The sequence below is a fragment of the Pogona vitticeps genome, chromosome 4, assembly GCF_051106095.1.
Source record: "Pogona vitticeps strain Pit_001003342236 chromosome 4, PviZW2.1, whole genome shotgun sequence".
NCBI lineage: Eukaryota > Metazoa > Chordata > Lepidosauria > Squamata > Agamidae > Pogona > Pogona vitticeps.
This window is the reverse complement of record NC_135786.1, coordinates 134,345,238-134,362,969: the sequence shown is the minus strand read 5'-3', so window position 1 is coordinate 134,362,969 and position 17,732 is coordinate 134,345,238. Positions and strand designations below refer to the sequence as shown.

Sequence of the window (17,732 nt, the reverse complement as noted above, 5' to 3'; positions counted from 1 at the left end):
CATTCTTTGTGGATGTATTGTTTGCCATAATGTACATTGTCTGTTACGTTCTGCTGTGTAATGTACAATTTGTTTGGTCCTGGTCTTTGACCATAAATTCAATTCATTTAAACAACTGATAAGTGCAGGCTAGCATAAAATTTATCCCTACCACAGCTAGCATACATTTTATCCCTACCACACGCCCATACTTGTTCAAGGTCCCTTAGTTGCTAGAAGGGCACAAATATCTTCCACAGTTTTTACTGTCACACATCATAACCTGATGTAATCAGAACTGCAGCAGACTATGAATTATTTGAAAAACTACAATTGCCTTTTCAACAATAGTCCAAGTCAGTGTGAATATTTACCTTGCTTTTTTAGACTATTATTCTTTTGTGAATTACAAGAGGTTTTACTGCTAAAAGCTAGTGACTTGCTTTCATATGCTTCTGGAAAGCTCTCTTTCAATAATGATGTGGCCTACAGAAACAAGAATAAAACAGCATTATAAGAAAAAACAAATACAATACAGGTACAGTATTTGCACTTTGGGGGAGGAGTGTCAGGCAAGAGAAACTTTGAAAAGTGTTATGTTGCCACAACATTTAGCAGTATCACAATAAAAATGTAATTAAGTCACATATCTGAACCTTTAAAAAATGAGCTTTGGTTCTGCCTGCCTTGCTTTTCCCTTCAAATATTCTGCAACAAATGACCCAATTTTGTGTTTCGTATTTTTCATGCTCTGTTGCTTCACCAGCATTATGGAAAAGCAAAATGTCATTGTCACCACTTTAATTGCACACTCCTTACCCCAACTTTCTTCATGTAATTGCTCCGTATCATCACAGTACTTGATTTCTGTATCTGTGAAATTCTTTTTGCTAAGTGACATTAGTTTTATTAGAGATCCTGACCAACTATGAGGATTTGATAATTCTGGCATGAACTCCAGGATTTGGTAAATGATGTGGCCCTTAAGAAAAGTTGAATATCTGTGATATACAAGAGCTCTAAACTACAATTACAGCGACAACTCAACAGGCACTCATTTTGAAGTGTATCCAATCGGATTCAAGCTTATTCCTGAAAGAATGTAAGCAAAATGTTCTGTCAAGAGAGACAGAAGTCTAGGTCTGTTCATCCCGAATTATCATGGAAACCTCAGAAAGCCACTGTGAGTTCTGACTTGACGAGTATATTTAAGATACTGAAAATGGTGTACATAGCCCATCATTTGAATATCTAAGCATATCTTCTTTTCAGTACACATAATTTATATGTACATTAAAATTTTTAAAGTTTCCCCTCCTGAGACCTTTCTCTAGATGTCAGTCATTCACCCTAGACAGCCAAATAGGCAAATGATGCGAGCACTAACCTGGTCACTTTGTTCAAGTCTCTGTAAAATCAGCAAGCTATCGAACAAGTATTTCACCTCTTGTTCCACGGAAACGTTGTGCTTTTGTAAGAGCCAGGCATGCTTACATAAACGTGTGAAATACGATGTCAGTTCAGGCCTACAGGAAGATGAAATGTAATATAACTACCATAAGCAAAAGACCATATATTAATAAAAATACATGACTACCCTGAAAGTTTCATGGTGCCTTTTTTTTAAACAGACATTAGGCTCCTTCTAAAATGCCTCTCTGTCTAAATAGCCACCTAGAAAAGAACTGAAATAACAGCTTGTTCCAAAGACCTTGTCCCAAGATATTGTATGGTTAGGAACAGAGCATTTGTGTTTAGCTACTACAGTGTAGCAAACAGTGCTGGACTTGAATTTTACATCAACCATAGAGCTTATATTACAGTTCCAAAGACATCATGAGATAACCTATCCACTCTAAGAGGAGAAGCAAGATACAAGGGTAATAGATTGATTATAATTAATGAGACATCTGCACAGGAATGAAATGTGCAGCCTCATTTAATTTTAAAGCTCAAGAATACATAATGTTGCAAAGAATTAAACCCTTACCATATTTTAATATTAGCTTGACCATACAATCCGAACTCCTGCTCTTGTTCTGTTATCAGAGTCATACACAAAACTTAGGAAGGGTATGAACCCATTCAGAAGCAAGTCCTTTTCATATGAAAAAGATCCTCCCATGATCCAGAACCATTCACAATCAGGGCTGTACTTGATGGAGGAGTCAATGAGCATAAAGTAGGCTCTCCGTGCGACCCTTAGTGGGATAGCTTGGAATAGGGCCTATAGGAATGTGATTCTCCTCATAGTCATGTTAGAAGTAACAATCAAATAGGGATAATACAGTGTTAACACATTAAACTTTAAGATTGTGAATGCCTAAATAACTGTTGCTAGACCTCAGCCTCAAACAAAGAGTTACACATGGAACCAACATCAGTTAATATTCACAAACAGGGATGGGACTTTCGGTTAAATTCAAATGGGGGAAAAACACGAATGAGGTACTTGATTTTGTTATTAGATTCTTTTGTTGCTTTCCAATAGAAAGCTTCTGAATCCCAAAAGATTCCGAATTCTGGAGGACAGGATCATGAAAACATCAGACGTCGTACAGATTGCCTACATTTGACCCTTGCATGTAAAATTGCCGCACTGACATTCCAGCAAATACCAGTGTGTGCCTCAGGACACGGCAGTTTGGTTTTTGCTCTGACCGCCACTGATGGTGGGTGGTTCTTCCTGGCTGGAGGAGCATCTTTGTACAGCCTGCCTCATGTACAGAGACTTTCTCTGCTTTTATATTGCGTTGACTAGAGATTTGGCCTAGATTTGAAGATTTCCCCCTTAGATACTCTAGGTGATCAACAGGACAGACTGATTAAGTGGGTAGTTGGTTTGCTTACTGCCAGCTGGGTGGCTGCTGGCTAGCTAGACTGCTGCTTGGGCTGTGTTGTGTGCAAGGCTGCTGTTGTCTGTGTTTCTTTCTTTGTGCTGGATCTAACACTTTGGTTTTTGGCTCTATATTTTGTACAGGTCAGGTCAGGCCAGGCGTAGGGAGAGGTGACAGGTAGGGTACATAATGGTTGTGTTGTGACTGCCAGGAACAGAGCATGCAGGAGGAGAATAGACTTTGGTGCTCCTCCTAGCCCTGTAGGGCTCATGTTAATGGATCAGGACTCTGTCCCTAGCACCAATATGGCAATATAAGGGCCTACTCCCCATCCCCCCCCCCCGGCTAATCCTACTCCAGGGATGAGAACCTGGAGCCTTCCTACACAGGCTTCACTTTCTGTTTCTCATAGGAAGGAAACAGAATGCAGCAGTAGCAAACAGCCCCCCCACCTTGCCCCAGGCTCAGAGAGAGTGGACCTTCCTGGGGTTGGGGTTGTCAGCACTCAAGCGTGTTAGGCCAGGAGGCTGTAGAGGAAATACATGTTATCTCTGGCCTCCACCTGCCCTAGCCATGCATGGCAGTGTCTGGTCTGCCTCTGGGGAGCCTTCTGCGGTTTTCATACAGGTGAAGAGGAGCAGGGTGCCGGAGGACAAACCTGCTCCTTCTCCTCCTCTTGATACAGCCCTCTAAACCAGAGGTCCCCAACCCCCGGTCCGCGGCCTGGTGCCAGTCCGTGGTCTGAGCCAGACCGGGCTGCAGAGACAGACCTCCCCCTGCACAGCCCCTTTGTGCACGTGCACACATACCTGCGCCCACACGAGCGCTCCCCCACCCCTTTGTGCATGTGCACAAGTGCCCCCAAGCGCTGCGCTGCCCTTCTCACGTGTGCATGAGCACGGGGAGGTGCCCCACCTTCCCGAACTGGTCCGCGGGGTTATAAAGGTTGGGGACTGCTGCTCTAAACCATTCCCATGTCCCTGATGTCAGGGCCAGGCCTGCAGTGTCTCCTGGGGGAGGGTCTGCTGGCACCTGCTCCTGCTGTTTCCTCCTGTGGTCCCAAAAGGACCACTGACTCCAGAAAAATTTCAGATTGGATGAGGCAGACCAATGGTTTGCCATGTGCAAACTGCGCAAGGCCCAAGTGAGCAGGAAGAAGGATCTGGGTACCTGACTAATTGTGGCATGAGATGGCACTAGAATTTACCCATTCTGTGGCACAGAGGGCAGAGGATGCTGAGCTTGAGGCTAGCATGCTATTAATATGGTGAGATAGCAACAGAAAGCCAACTCCAGTGGATAGGGAGCAGGGGGTGGTTTGCTGGTCATGAAAGATGTTTGCCCTGCACAGGAGCAGACAGGAGGTGTGGAGTTTTGTTTTTTGGCTTTGTGCAGATGGGTATGGGGGGTGCAAGTAATGCAGAGGCTACAGGTGGGTTTCTACTGGCTCCTTGGCTTCCTCTCCTATTACATGCCATACAGGTCCACTATGAGTCAGATGGTTTTGCCCACCCTGTATCATGGTGCCCAAGAGTGGCTCAGAAAGCAATAGACCAAGAATGTGGAACCATAAATGTCATCTCACACCAGATGACAAGCTGGAGTGGGGGCCAAATTTTCCCCTCACTCACTGAGCGCTGATGGGTGTGAAAGGAGGCAATCTGGCTGAAGGTAGTTGGGGGGAAGAGAAAGAGAGAAAGAAGGCCACCAGGTTATTGCTGGCTTCTGCTCCACATTCAAATGATGGAGAAGAGGTACACAGGGGACAATATCATACTGACTTTCCAGGAGATGTTACCTCTTGGTGAAATAATGTAATGACATGCACACCCCAAACAGGACTTTATGACCACAGAAAATGGAGCTAATATGGTTTCTGTAGTCGGGACTGTAGGTTTTGTCAACATGCATTGCTTTGCCCACATCTTTCACTTTTTAGTAAACCCTGCCCTACATCTGGGATCAGAGCAGCCTGCCCATGATGACAAGGTGGCAAGACAGCTGTGTGAGCTCCTGAACAGCTGCAACAGGATCACAGGCCATTTCTTGCCCAGTTTAAAGGCTGGTTCCCCATTGTAGAAGCAGCAGTTGTCAGATTCTCCAAAGCACTACAGGTGTGTGATGTCTGCACCAAGTGGAACTCCTACTTGGCAGAACAGAGGCCTTCAACAGCTCACAGTAGAGGATCACAGCCCCACAGAATTTCGCTCAGTGACACAGTCTGGCTCAGGCCATGGCGATCCTTGTCCTGTAGACCAAGCTGCAGTCTTTCCTTGGCAAACCCAAAATTGGGGATCTATTGATGTTAAGTGGCAGAAGCCTCTTCCAGTTCTTGCATGCCGAGGTCACAGAGTGACTAGCCCCACTCTGGGGGAAACAGCTTTCTGTCCTGGCCATGATTTTTGACCTCTCCAACCCAAGTCAAGGGCTCCCCGGCTGAGAAGGCAGGAGGCCTCAAAGGTTCTCCACCACCACAAGAATATTAATTGTACAAGTCTTAACAATTATCATACCTGGATTGATTTTCATCCAGTGTCTCGCTTTTGCTATTAAAGGCATTATCTGGTAAAAGGCATTTGTTTTCCATACTTTGTAATAATCTCTGCAGCTGATGAAGGACAAGTGCTTCACATATCTCAAGGTCTTCTCGTTTCAAGCTTCCAGATTCATTACAGAGGCTATCAACAAAAGTAGGTACTTAATGAAATGTTTACATAAGCCTTTATATTTACTTACATATAAATTCTAATGAAAAGAGTTAAAGAGACTAACTAAATAAGCTTCTTCTCTGTGGTACTGCTGTATGAAAGGTTCTCTCTTGAGCTCCATCAACCTAAACATCCCCTTCTCAGGTGAACACTGCACTTACACTCTTAATATTCAGTCAGGTAGGGTAACACACCCAATTAGGTTTCTTTAGGAAGAAATGCTATGGGACATTTGTAAAGAGTCAATTCTAGATCAATACCATATACTCCTCATACTTGCTTTAACTAGCAACCAAAGGGAGATTAGGAATTCAGCCTAACAAATCAGAATTCTCAGTACCCTTCAAAACATACATAACTCTTTCAACAACCTCTGTGTAGGACAAGAATGCAGCCTACAGAGATGTCGACTGGAGTGTCACTGTAACTATTATGTAACTATTATGAGACTGTGCTAAGATGGAATCAAGGAAGATCAGCTCCAGTACCAAAAATAAATGCTTTCATATTTCAACAATCTGTGGACACATTCATAAGGTCATCCATGGCTCAGAAGCAACCAGATTGTCTCCGCCACATTATCACTTCAAGGAACTTCATCACCAGATTGCTGAAGTATAGGTAAGGGTTTATTTACTATTCTTGAAAGACATAACAAATCAGGCACTACACATAAACAATTTATGGAACCTAAGTGTTTATAATGAGCCATTAAATAACTTATCTGCATTTAAATTGGATCTTCATCAAACAGAGAAACATTACCTTGAGGAGAGGGCACCTCACAGAGTAAGTAAGAGCAATCCATAAACAGAAAAAAAAAAAGTTCTCAGAACAACAAGTGCCATCTAAAAGCTTTCACACATGTCAGGGAATACAACCTGATCTATTTTAGCAGGAAATGGCAGTGTGTGTCCTTAAGGCCCCAGGTACACTCCTCAGAGCATTCCAACCTCTGGGACTCCATATTTTTATTATTCCAGACAGAAAACTCCATCACAGTAAGATTCGAAAGGTGTGATTTGCCCTCTAAATATAATCATCCCAAAAGTAGACATGTATGTGTGTGGGGGGGGGGGATTTTTTAATGTACTGTTTGCAAGAAAGGCCAAGGTATTTTCTATCATAAGAAAGGCCCAGGATGGGCTAAAATTAAATTTAGATGACAAATCACACCCTTCCAGAGGTTTCTGAAGACTGCAGGGCAGAGGGCAGAGAGAAGAGGCATGACATGCAAAGATCCAATGAAGAGAAACAATGGTTCCTGGACTCACAGAAGTTGTATGCTCCATGTGATGGTAAAAAGACCCATTTGCTCATCTCCCTGGAGTTCTCTCTTTAGGCCAGAAGGAACGAAATTTAAGTTGGATTCCCAAAACAGGGATAAGTCTTGGATTAAAGACAAGAAGTTACTGTGTACCTTAACTTCCACCCTAAATAAACTTTACAGCATAACCTCAGCAGTTACCCAGTTCCCTACATAGCACATCACTAGTGGTACAGAAGAGCTAAAATACAACACAAGCTTCGATAGTGTCAACACTTGCAGACAGCATACAGTGGGGTCTCTACTTAAGAACTTAATCCGTATTGGAAGGTGGTTCTCAAGTTGAAAAGTTCTTATGTTGAACTGCATTTCCCATAGGAATGGACTGAAAACCATTTAATCCGTTCTGGCTGTTTTTTTTTTGTTATGTAGAGGTGCATTCGTACATTGAAGCATTAGTTCCCATAGGAACTAATGCAAAGCTGGTTAATACGTACTCTACCACTAGGAGGAGAATTTTTTTTTAACCTAAGATGACCTAAGGTTAAAAAAAGAGCAGGAAAGTTTTTTTTTCCTGTTCTTATCTTGGATTTCTGTTCTCAAGTAGAAGCAAAATTTAGCAAATGGAGCTGTTCTTAAGTTGGATTGTTCTTAAGTAGGGACGTTCTTAAGTAGAGACCCCACTGTACTGGCAGCACAGTTGTATTGGTAGCTACATAAACTTTACCAGCCTGGTCCAGTCAATGCATAGAGTCAAGCAAATCTCTTTTTGTATAAAAGGCTTAATCTTATGTAAGCAGTGTGCTTTCTTTTTGGAGGATTCAGGAATTGAGTTTATCTACCCCATTTGTATGGTGTGGAAGATAAGCCACAAAAAGGATGCATCAATGTATCCATGTTTGGAGCAAAGATGGATGAGACTGATCTGTGATCTGTATCCCCATGCTTTGGATGGCATAGCTCCAAGCATAATGTTTTGCTTTAAATCAAAGTGTTGTTTTTCTCTCTTCTGAGACCTTGCTCATAAGTCAATGTTGGGTGAAGAAAGGCTGAACAAGGTAAGGTAAGAGTTTTTTTAAAAGCCACTTCACACGAAACCAAAACAAAGTTGTCAACAGCGGCATAAACATTGAGCTGCATGTACAAGGTAGACCAAAATTTTCCCCAAACAGTTCTAGTTGGACATCTGACTCTCACATTTATTCACAAAGGAGAAGTTGCCATGTAAACTTGTCTCTTAAAGAGAGATCTTGACACTCCAAAGTGTTCCCCTGTGAAACTCAATGCATGTTTAGCCATATTCAAACAAAAGTTAATTCTACCTTGGGAGACCTATAAAATCAACATTTGTACCTCGTAATTGCCACCTTACACTGTCCATCTGAATAAACGGCACAAGTAGAAATATCTGAATAGCTGAAACTGCAACATCAATGAATTAAGAGCTATAATTTCAAAATTGCTAAAAAAGAGTGAAAAACCTTTTCTACTGTCCATCTAGTTATGTCTATAAACCTTAACTACTATATTAACACCTATGAAGCTGTCCTTAACCATAATCACATAAGATAGTTTGTGGCTAAGAAAATATTTGAGCTAACAGTGTTCCCAAAAGCTAGTTTCAACTTCTACTATTATTTTGCCACTGACTTAGTCATCCATAGCAGAAGAATAAGGGCCACTTTATCAGTTAGCAGAAGTGTGGTAGCTGAGGGGTAAAGTCAAGTGTGTCCCCGGTGCAGAAACAACTTTGTCAAGTCCTTTTTTAGGAATAGAAATATTATTATTGATTTTCTTCATCAGACCATCTTTGTCTAAGAGCTGATCGCAGAAACCCTGCATAGACAGTAACACTAGTACAGTAATGTTATCAGAAAAAGGGAATATCACGTATCTTTTACATCATTATCTTAAGCAGTTCTGATCAAAGTGGAAGTAACCCAAGATTCTAACTTGAGTAGACTCACAGTTACTAAATCCAGAAAAAATAAAAACAGACAGTACACTAACTCTTCCAAAAATAAATGAAATTAATCATTAAACCTTATAAGGGTGTCCAGTTCTGCAGCATTCACAGCTTTGCTCTGATAGAACAATGGGCAGTCAGAAGCTGAGCCAACCACCATTTCTTCTATGAATGTCAAAAGATGAGAAAATCCTTCAAATGATAAACATTCTCTGCAGAAATAAAAACCAATATGTATTTGTTTACAAGTATTAAAATGGTATTTAAAAAGAAAAAAGAAAAGCATTTAAGTGTGAATTGGGTAGACAGGATTTCTTTGAGTACTTTCTAACTGCATACATATCGCCTGTATGTCCTTTGATGTAAAAACCACACCTGATCCCCTTCCTCTATAAACTTATACTTAGCTACCTAGAGTGGAGAAGTTGCCCAGATAGGCTGGGTATAAATCAAATAAATAAATAAATAAATAAACAAATAAATAAATATACACATCAATAAAATCCACTGCTTCTGTCTCATCTAATTTTACCCTGGGGGGAACACAGATTCTAGAAATTGCATAAGAGACTATAAAACAAATTTCTACCCCCCAAAATGTGTTATATGTTTTTTAAAAAAAAACAACATAATGTATGTGCACAGTACCAATGTTACATTTTTAATTTTGCATGGCAGAATTCTTGGAAAAAGGATATGGCAATATCCCTGGAAAAACTTGAAAACTATCAGCATTATCTAAATACATGCATGTACATAAAGATCAGCTATAGCACCTTTACATATTTTTCCTCTTCTATCTGCTATGGAGTCTCATTTCTGAGACTAAATAGCATCTACAATAATGCTCGATAAAAAATTTATAATTTCTCCCAGCCTAGAGTATCTTCTTTCATTACACTATTGCAACGCATTAGAGCTGACACAGGTTTATTAGTGAAAATAAAGGCCCCATCTTTTTTCCTTGTAACAAAATCATGCAGAAGGTGACATAGTCAAATTGTGAGTTCTCATTCAGAAGCCAAGCAGTTGTTCAGACGTGGGAAATTCAGAGGGAAGTTATTTACCACTCAAGCCAAATATTCCCAAATGTTACAGGAAAGGGAGAGAGAGTGTTTTGAGCTCTGTCAGAATCTCAAGTTCTTGCCCTATAGAGGCCATGGAGCTGAAGAAAAAACATATTTGTAGCAAAATTTGATTAAATAAAATGATGGTCCTTTCCTGCAAGGCTGATTCAGGCCAAATGACATACTGTACTTTTCTCACCTCACTTGGGGACAGGGAGACATTGTTACTGTACATGTATTACACTGTTGTACTTGTTAATATTTGATAATTAGAGACTGAAAAGATATCTTGGAGACAAGCCAGAAAAATGATCTGTGATTTGCAAAGGACAGCTCAAATAATTTGGCATTTAGCCTTTTCTTAATTTAAGACAATTACAATTTTTTTAAAAAAGTACCTTATACCTACATGAATGGAAAAGGCTAGTGGCCCCCTACAGGTATAAAACATAACTGGGACCAAAAGGGGATTGTAGGGAAGCAATACCTCTATATTGATGCAAATTACAATTTAAGCATTTTAACAATGGGGCATTGCTAATCCTTTTATAGAGGTGTAAATAGCTATTCAGATTTTTATTTCAGGCTGCTTTCTTTGTTCCAGCATTCAACAGTAAAACTCTACAAAGCAAACACACAGCTGCCTATAAACCGTACTACTACTACTACTAGGTTCAATAGGCTTACCCAAGTTTTAAAAATATCTACAGCTTGCCCACATAAAACTGTGAAATATTCATGCAAACTATTGAACACCACTGCAATGCACTTCCACAACAGTGACTGAGAACAGTGGAAAATGAAGACTGTGCAGGAGTGAAGTTTTCAAGTTTAGACTTAGCGCGCATTGAGCCAGTGAGAACACACAGGCAGTTCAACAGCCCTTTTCATTGCACTGAAGTCTTACAAAATCTCTATTTCAGCTAGCTCATTCCCTATTGTGCTCCTCCCTCTGGGTGGTCTTTCCAGGGTGCCACTTGAAGGGAATACATTAATAAAAAGGAGGGAAAGGAAGGGACACATAAATAAAGAAAAGCAAAATGGATGACATGATGCAGCAGGCTATGGATCAGGGGTCAGCAAACAAGGGGTCTTTCTCTTTTACAGGTTGCTTCCTGGAAACAGTCTGATTAAGTTGACAGCTTGAATTATGTGTTACATTTTGTAATGCACAATCCATCTGTGCTAAGTCCTCTTGAATACAGCTGAAGCCGCACAAGCAAAAGGTCTCTGCCTTCGTCCTTCTTAAACATGCGCTTGAAATACTCATTATCTTCCTAAGTGCTAAATCCAGGAGGCTGGACTTTTTATGGCTCTAAATGAAACACAGGTTAGTTCTGGGAACTGACAAAGTGCCAGACAAGCTTTTCACCTCTAGTTTGCCAATATTGACATGTAGAAATTTCACAACACCAATCCTTATTCAATAGCATATTTGTTGATTTATTTCTTACATTGGAGGGTGAAAGCCTAGAGGGATCAATAGGAATCGGCTGATAACTACAAAACAGCACTATTAAGACATCATATAGGAAATTCAGAGAACAAACTTAACACGCAGGGGTCAGGTAAATCCAGTTGTGCCGACACATGCTAAAAACAGTAACCGAACATAAAAAATACCTATTGTGGAAAAATAAGAGTCAAAGATGGTTTAAATATTATTCCACAAACTCTTAGATTTCTTATATCCATTCAACACCGGTGGGATTTAATCAGTTTACTGAGTGAAGCTTTAAATACAGTGGATCCTTGACTTACAGACGGCTTGACTTACAGACTTTTTGAGTTACAGACTTCTCTGGCCGCAAAATTTAGATTTCACTTGCAGACTGAGATTTGACTTACAGACCAGAAAAAAAACCAAAATGGAACAAAAACGGCGTGTTACGGGATTAATCGGTTTTCAATGCACTGTAGCTCAATGGAGACTTGACCTACAGACTTTTTGACCTGCAGCCACCGTTCCAATACGGATTAATTCTGTAAGTCAAGGGTCCACTGTAATGTTGTTGAAGTGACAGGGGCCAGTACACAAAATTATAACTACATAGATGAATTGGTGCCATCATTTCTAACAGTATAACACTTGAACCAATTTCACAATACACTTAATTTCTAATGGAGTAACACCAGACATCCCTTCACGGATTGCTGCCTTGTTGTGGCGAAGGGACTTGAGTAATTCTGAGAAGCTATGGGCTATGCCGTGCAGGGACACCCAAGATGGACAGGTCATAGTGGAGAATTCGGACTAAACACAATCCACCTGGAGCAGGAACTGGCAAGCCACTCCAGTATCTTTGCCAAGAAAACTCCATGGACAGAAACAAAAGGCTAAAAGATATGATGCTGTAAGAGGGGCCCCTCAGGTCGGAAGACGTCCAACGCACTACTGAGGAAGAGCAGAGGAAAAGGACAAGTAACTCCAGAACTAATGAAGTGGCTGGGCCAAAGACGAAAGGACGTTCAGCTGTGGACGTGCCTGGAAGTGAAAGGAAAGTCCGATGCTGCAAAGAAAAATACTGCATAGGAACCTGGAATGTAAGATCTATGAACCTCAGTAAGCTGGATGTGGTCAAACAGGAGATGGCAAGAATAAACATTGACGTCCTGGGCATCAGTGAACTAAAATGGATGGGAATGGGTGAATTCAATTCAGACGATTATCATATCTACTATTGTGGGCAAGAATCCCGTAGAAGAAATGGAGTAACCCACATAGTCAACAAAAGAGTTGGAAAAGCTGTATTGAGATACAATCTCAAAAATGATAGAATGATTTCAATACGAATCCAAGGCAGACCTTTCAACATCACAGTAATCCAAGTATATGCACCAACGACCAATGCTGAAGAGGCTGAAATTGACTAGTTCTATGAAGACTTACAACAGAACTGACATGAAAGAAATATGTTCTAATAATAGGGGACTGAAATGCTAAAATAGGGAGTCAAGAGATAAAAGGAACAACAGGTAAGTTTGGCCTTGGTGTTCAAAACGAAGCAGGGCAAAGACTAATAGAGCTTTGTCAAGAGAACAAGCTGGTCATCACAAACACTCTTTTCCAACAACACAAGAGGCGGTTCTATACACAGACATCACCAGATGGGCAATACCAAAATCAGATTGATTATGTTCTCTGCAGCCAAAGATGGAGAAGCTCATTCAGCAAAAACAAGACCTGGAGCTGATTGTGGCTCTGACCATCTGCTTCTTATAGGAAAACTCAAGCTTAAACTGAAGAAAGTAGGAAAAACCACAGGGCTAGTCAGCTATAATCTAAACCAAATCCCTTATGAATACACAGTGGAAGTAAAGAACAGATTTAAGGAACTCGATTTAGTGTACAGAGTGCCTGAAGAACTATGGATGGAGGCTCGTAACATTGTACAGGAGGCAGGAACAAAAACCATCCCAAAGAAAAGGAAATGCAAGAAAGCTTAGTGGCTGTCCAACGAGGCCTTACAAATAGCAGAGAAGAGAAGGGAAACAAAATGCAAGGGAGTTAGGGAAAGTTACAGAAAATTGAATGCAGACTTCCAAAGACTAGCAAGGAGAGGCAAAAGGGCCTTCTTAAATGAACATTCCAAAGATATAGAGGAAAATAATCAAAAGGAAAAAAAACAGAGATCTGTTCAAGAAAATTGAAGATACTGTATGAAAGGGACATTTTGTCTAAAGATGGACATGATAAAGGACAAAAATGGGAGGGACCTAAGGGAAGCAGAAGACATCAGGAAGAGGTGCAAGAATACACAGAGGAATTAGACCAGAAAGATCTGGATGTCCCGGACAACCCAGATAGTGTGGTTGCTGACCTTGAGCCAGACATCCTGGAGAGTGAAGTCAAGTGCGCCTTAGAAAGCATGGCTAACAAGGCCAGTGGAGGTGATGGCATTCCAGTTGAACTATTTAAAATCTTAAAACATGATGCTGTTAAGATGCTACAATCACTATGCCAGCAAGTTTGGAAAACTCAGCAGTGGCCCGAGGATTGGAAAAGATCAGTCTACATCCCAATCCCAAAGAAAGGCAGTGCCAAAGAATGCTCCAACTACAGTACAATTGCACTCATTTCACATGCTAGCAAGCTTATGCTCAAAATCCTACAATGTAGGCTTCAGCAGTATGTGGACCGAGAACTCCCAGAAGTACAAGCTGGATTCCGAAGGGGCAAAGGAACTACAGACAAATGGCTAACACGAGCTGAATTATGGAGAAAGACAGCAAGTTCCAGAAAAACATCTACTTCTGCTTCATTGACTACACAAAAGCCTTTGACTGTGTGGCCCACAACAAACTATGGCAAGTTCTTAAAGAAATGAGAGTACCTGACCACCTTATATCTCCTGAGAAATCTATATGTGGGACAGGAAGCAACAGTTAGAACTGGATATGGAACAACTATTCGTTCAAAATTGGGAAAGGAATACAACAAGGCTGTGTATTGTCTCCCTGCTTATTTAACTTATATGCAGAATACATCATGTGAAAGGCTGGACTGGAGGAATCCCAAGACGGAATTAAGATTGCCGGAAGAAATATCAACAACCTCCGATATGCAGATGATTCCACTCTGATGGCAGAAAGTGAGGAGGAATTAAAGAACCTCTTAATGAGGGTGAAAGAGGAGAGTGCAAAAAACGGTCTGAAGCTCAACATCAAAAAAACTAAGATCATGGCCACTGGTCCCATCACCTCCTGGCAAATAGAAAGGGAAAATATGGAGGCAGTGACAGATTTTACTTTCTTGGGCTCCATGATCACTGCAGATGGTGAAAGCAGCCACAAAATTAAAAGATGCCTGTTTCTTAGGAGGAAAGCGATGACAAACCTAGACAGCATCTTAAAAAGCAAAGACATCACCTTGCCGACAAAGGTCCGCATAGTCAAAGCTATGGTTTTTCCAGTAGCAATGTATGGAAGTGAGAGCTGCACCATAAAGAAGGCTGACTGCCGAACTGGGCTGCAAGGAGAACAAACCTATCCATTCTTAAGAAAATCAACCCTGAGTGCTCAGTGGAAGGACAGATCCTGAAGCAGAGGCTCCAAAACTTTGGCCATCTCATGAGAAGAGAAGACTCCCTGGAAAAGCCCCGATGTTGGAAAAGTGTGAAGGCAAGAGGAGAACTGGATGACAGAGGATGAGATGGTTGGACAGTGTCATCAAAGGTACCAACATGAATTTGATCAAATTCCGTGAGGCAGTTTAAGACAGCAGGGCTTGGCATGCTCTGGTCTATGCGGTCACAAAGAGTCAGAGAATGACTTAATGACTAAACAACAAAAACACCTGACAGTGCCAGGTGTTTTTTTTCCAAATTCAATGCATGGGAAAGTGTGAAACGCTAGTTATTTTACAGTACTTTGGCTTATCACTGTGCATCACAATGGCCATTCAGTTTACAAAGGGCTTGCAAAATTATCTTCAGCTTTGTGCACACAGATTATATAAAGAAAATCAGACCTGATAAGACTCATGATAATAATAATTAAAAAACAGACATCAACCAAAATTTAAAGAGGAAATCTCTGGCCACCCTCCTACAGACTCACATTGGTCAACCTTCATCGTACATCAAAGACCCAAGACATTTCATAAACAAGATCAGCACCCTAAAATGCAACCCCAGAGACAGACTGATCAGCTTTGACTTAGTATCCCTATTCAGCAAAATACCGAGAAAGAACACTCTGACACTCCTCCAGCAGATCTTTCCAGAAGACATCATGGCCCTTTTCCAACATCGCCTAATGACCAGCTACTTTCAGTGGGATAATCATTTCTATGAACAGACAGATGGAGTGGCCATGGGGAGTCCCCTCAGGCCAGTTATAGCAAACTTCTACATGGAACATTTAAAAAAACAGGCCCTGGCTTCGGCACCCTTTGCACTCACAAACTGGTTCTGATATGTGGATGACACATTTGCAATTTGGAACCACGGTGAAGAAAAACTGGAATAATTTCTGAACTATCTCAGTAGCATCCACCCAAATATACAATTCACTGTGGAAAAATACAACAAATGTTACGGTCCGCAAAGGACAAAAGGGACCCCCTTCACCTCTGCAGGAGTATACCGGCTACCTTGCAGTTGTGGCCAGCTATATATTGGGGCCACAAAACACAGCATCCACACCAGAATCAAACAACACGGAAAAACACTGCAGATTAAAATAGCCAGAAAAATCGACAGTAGCTGAACATGCCCTGAAACAAGCTAGATATTAAATCCTATTTCAAAACACAAACGTACTGGAAAACACCAGCAATCATTATGTTAGACTACACAGGGAAGCCACTGAAATCCACAAACATCAGCACAACTTCAACAAAAAAGAAGAAAGTATAAAACTCAACAAAGCCTGGCTCCCAGCACTGAAAAATACAGCCTGCAAAATGGTCAACGAACTCTACCCAGCCACAAGGACTGGTGATCACTGCACACAATAGATTAGGTAACAACACTCATTAATCACAATGACATATCACCTCCCCCTTATCACAGCAATACACCCATAACAAAACAAAAAAAAAAACACCCTGATCACCATAATCACCCAATCTCCTGAAAAGGACAAAAAGCTGATTCCACAGCTACAAATATTCTCCAGAGATTGGTGAAATGTTAGGAAGAAAAACCTCCAGAACATGGCCAAACAGCCCAAAAAACCTGCAACAATCATAAGAAACCTAAAGATTTTTTTCTATGATCATATGAAGACAACACTGAGCAAGTGATGCACATTTCCATGCAGAGTCTGCAAAACTAGATTTTTTAAAAGTGCATGAACAGAAAAAATAGGAACACTTACAACAGCAACCTCTAAAGCAGCAGTCCCCAGCATTTCTCGGACCACGGACCAGCTGAGCCTCTGAGGAAGGCGGGGCACCCCCCATGCTTGGGCACATGTGCAAAGTGTTGGGAGGGCACGTGCCCACCCGCCAGTGCCAGTGTGAGAGCTCGCTCACCCCTTCGCACAAGCTCAGGACAGCCTGCACGCCCGCATACACACCCATCCCTTCGCACAGGCACATGCATGAAGGGGAGGGGGAGTGCTCATGCTGGTGCATGTGTGCAAAGCAGCTGTGGGGAGGGGAGTGTGTGCAGGGGGCGGGGGCAGGGGCGGGAGGTCTGTCTCCTTGGCCCAGTCCGGCTCAGGTCACGGAGTGGCACTGGGCCGCAGACGGGGGTTGATTACCTCTGCTCTAAAGAATTCCAGCATCAGTAAGCATTGTGGTGCATGCAGCCACAACTCCTGTTAGTAATGTATGTTAAGTCTAGCCTCTCCAATTTAACAGTGTTATTTGAAAAAAGCAAGGCAGAGAGCAAAGGTCTATGTTACAGAAGAGCTTATAGGAGACCTGGCAATGGACTGGAAAGTCAGGCAGCTAGAAATAAGCCAGAAAACTGGGATATTTGGAAAGCAGCTAGAGTCTATTACATAGTTAAGATTCAGACATATAGCTAGGTGGGACACCAAGAGGTTCCCTGATGGTAGTGGCGCTAGGCTAGAAAGTGAGAGGAAAACACAACTGTTTCAGCCTTCTCTCTTGAGGCCCAAGTGGCTTGCCACAATGGGCAATGGGAAGCAGAATAGGTGCCTGCAGAATTGGAAATAATTGGTTATCTATATTTTAATTATATTTTAATTGTTTTATCTCTTTTATCGTATTTTAATTGTTGTAAACCACCCAGAGACCTTTGGGTACAGTGGGTGGCATATAAGTTAAATAAATAAATAAATAAATAAATAAATAAATAAATAAATAAATAAATAAATAAATAAATACATACATACATACATACATACATACATACATACATACATACATACATACATACATACTGTAAATACATAAATACATAAATACATAAATAGAAATTTGAACTTGTCCCA

General features: G+C 41.2%; 1 protein-coding gene across 7 annotated transcripts in view; it reads right to left on the bottom strand.

Annotated features, from left to right (window-relative positions):
- The window catches only part of KIZ (kizuna centrosomal protein), a 108,647-nt gene that overhangs the window by 57,174 nt on the left and 33,741 nt on the right, over positions 1–17,732 (bottom strand). For all 7 annotated transcript variants that reach the window (XM_020790540.3, XM_020790541.3, XM_072998440.2 and 4 more), the window contains 4 exons: positions 8,835–8,969; positions 5,330–5,494; positions 1,367–1,505; positions 354–465 (listed from right to left, as the gene is read on the bottom strand). In XM_020790540.3, coding sequence (XP_020646199.3) covers positions 354–465; positions 1,367–1,505; positions 5,330–5,494; positions 8,835–8,969 — 551 coding nt within the window. The remainder of the gene's footprint in view (positions 1–353; positions 466–1,366; positions 1,506–5,329; positions 5,495–8,834; positions 8,970–17,732) is intronic.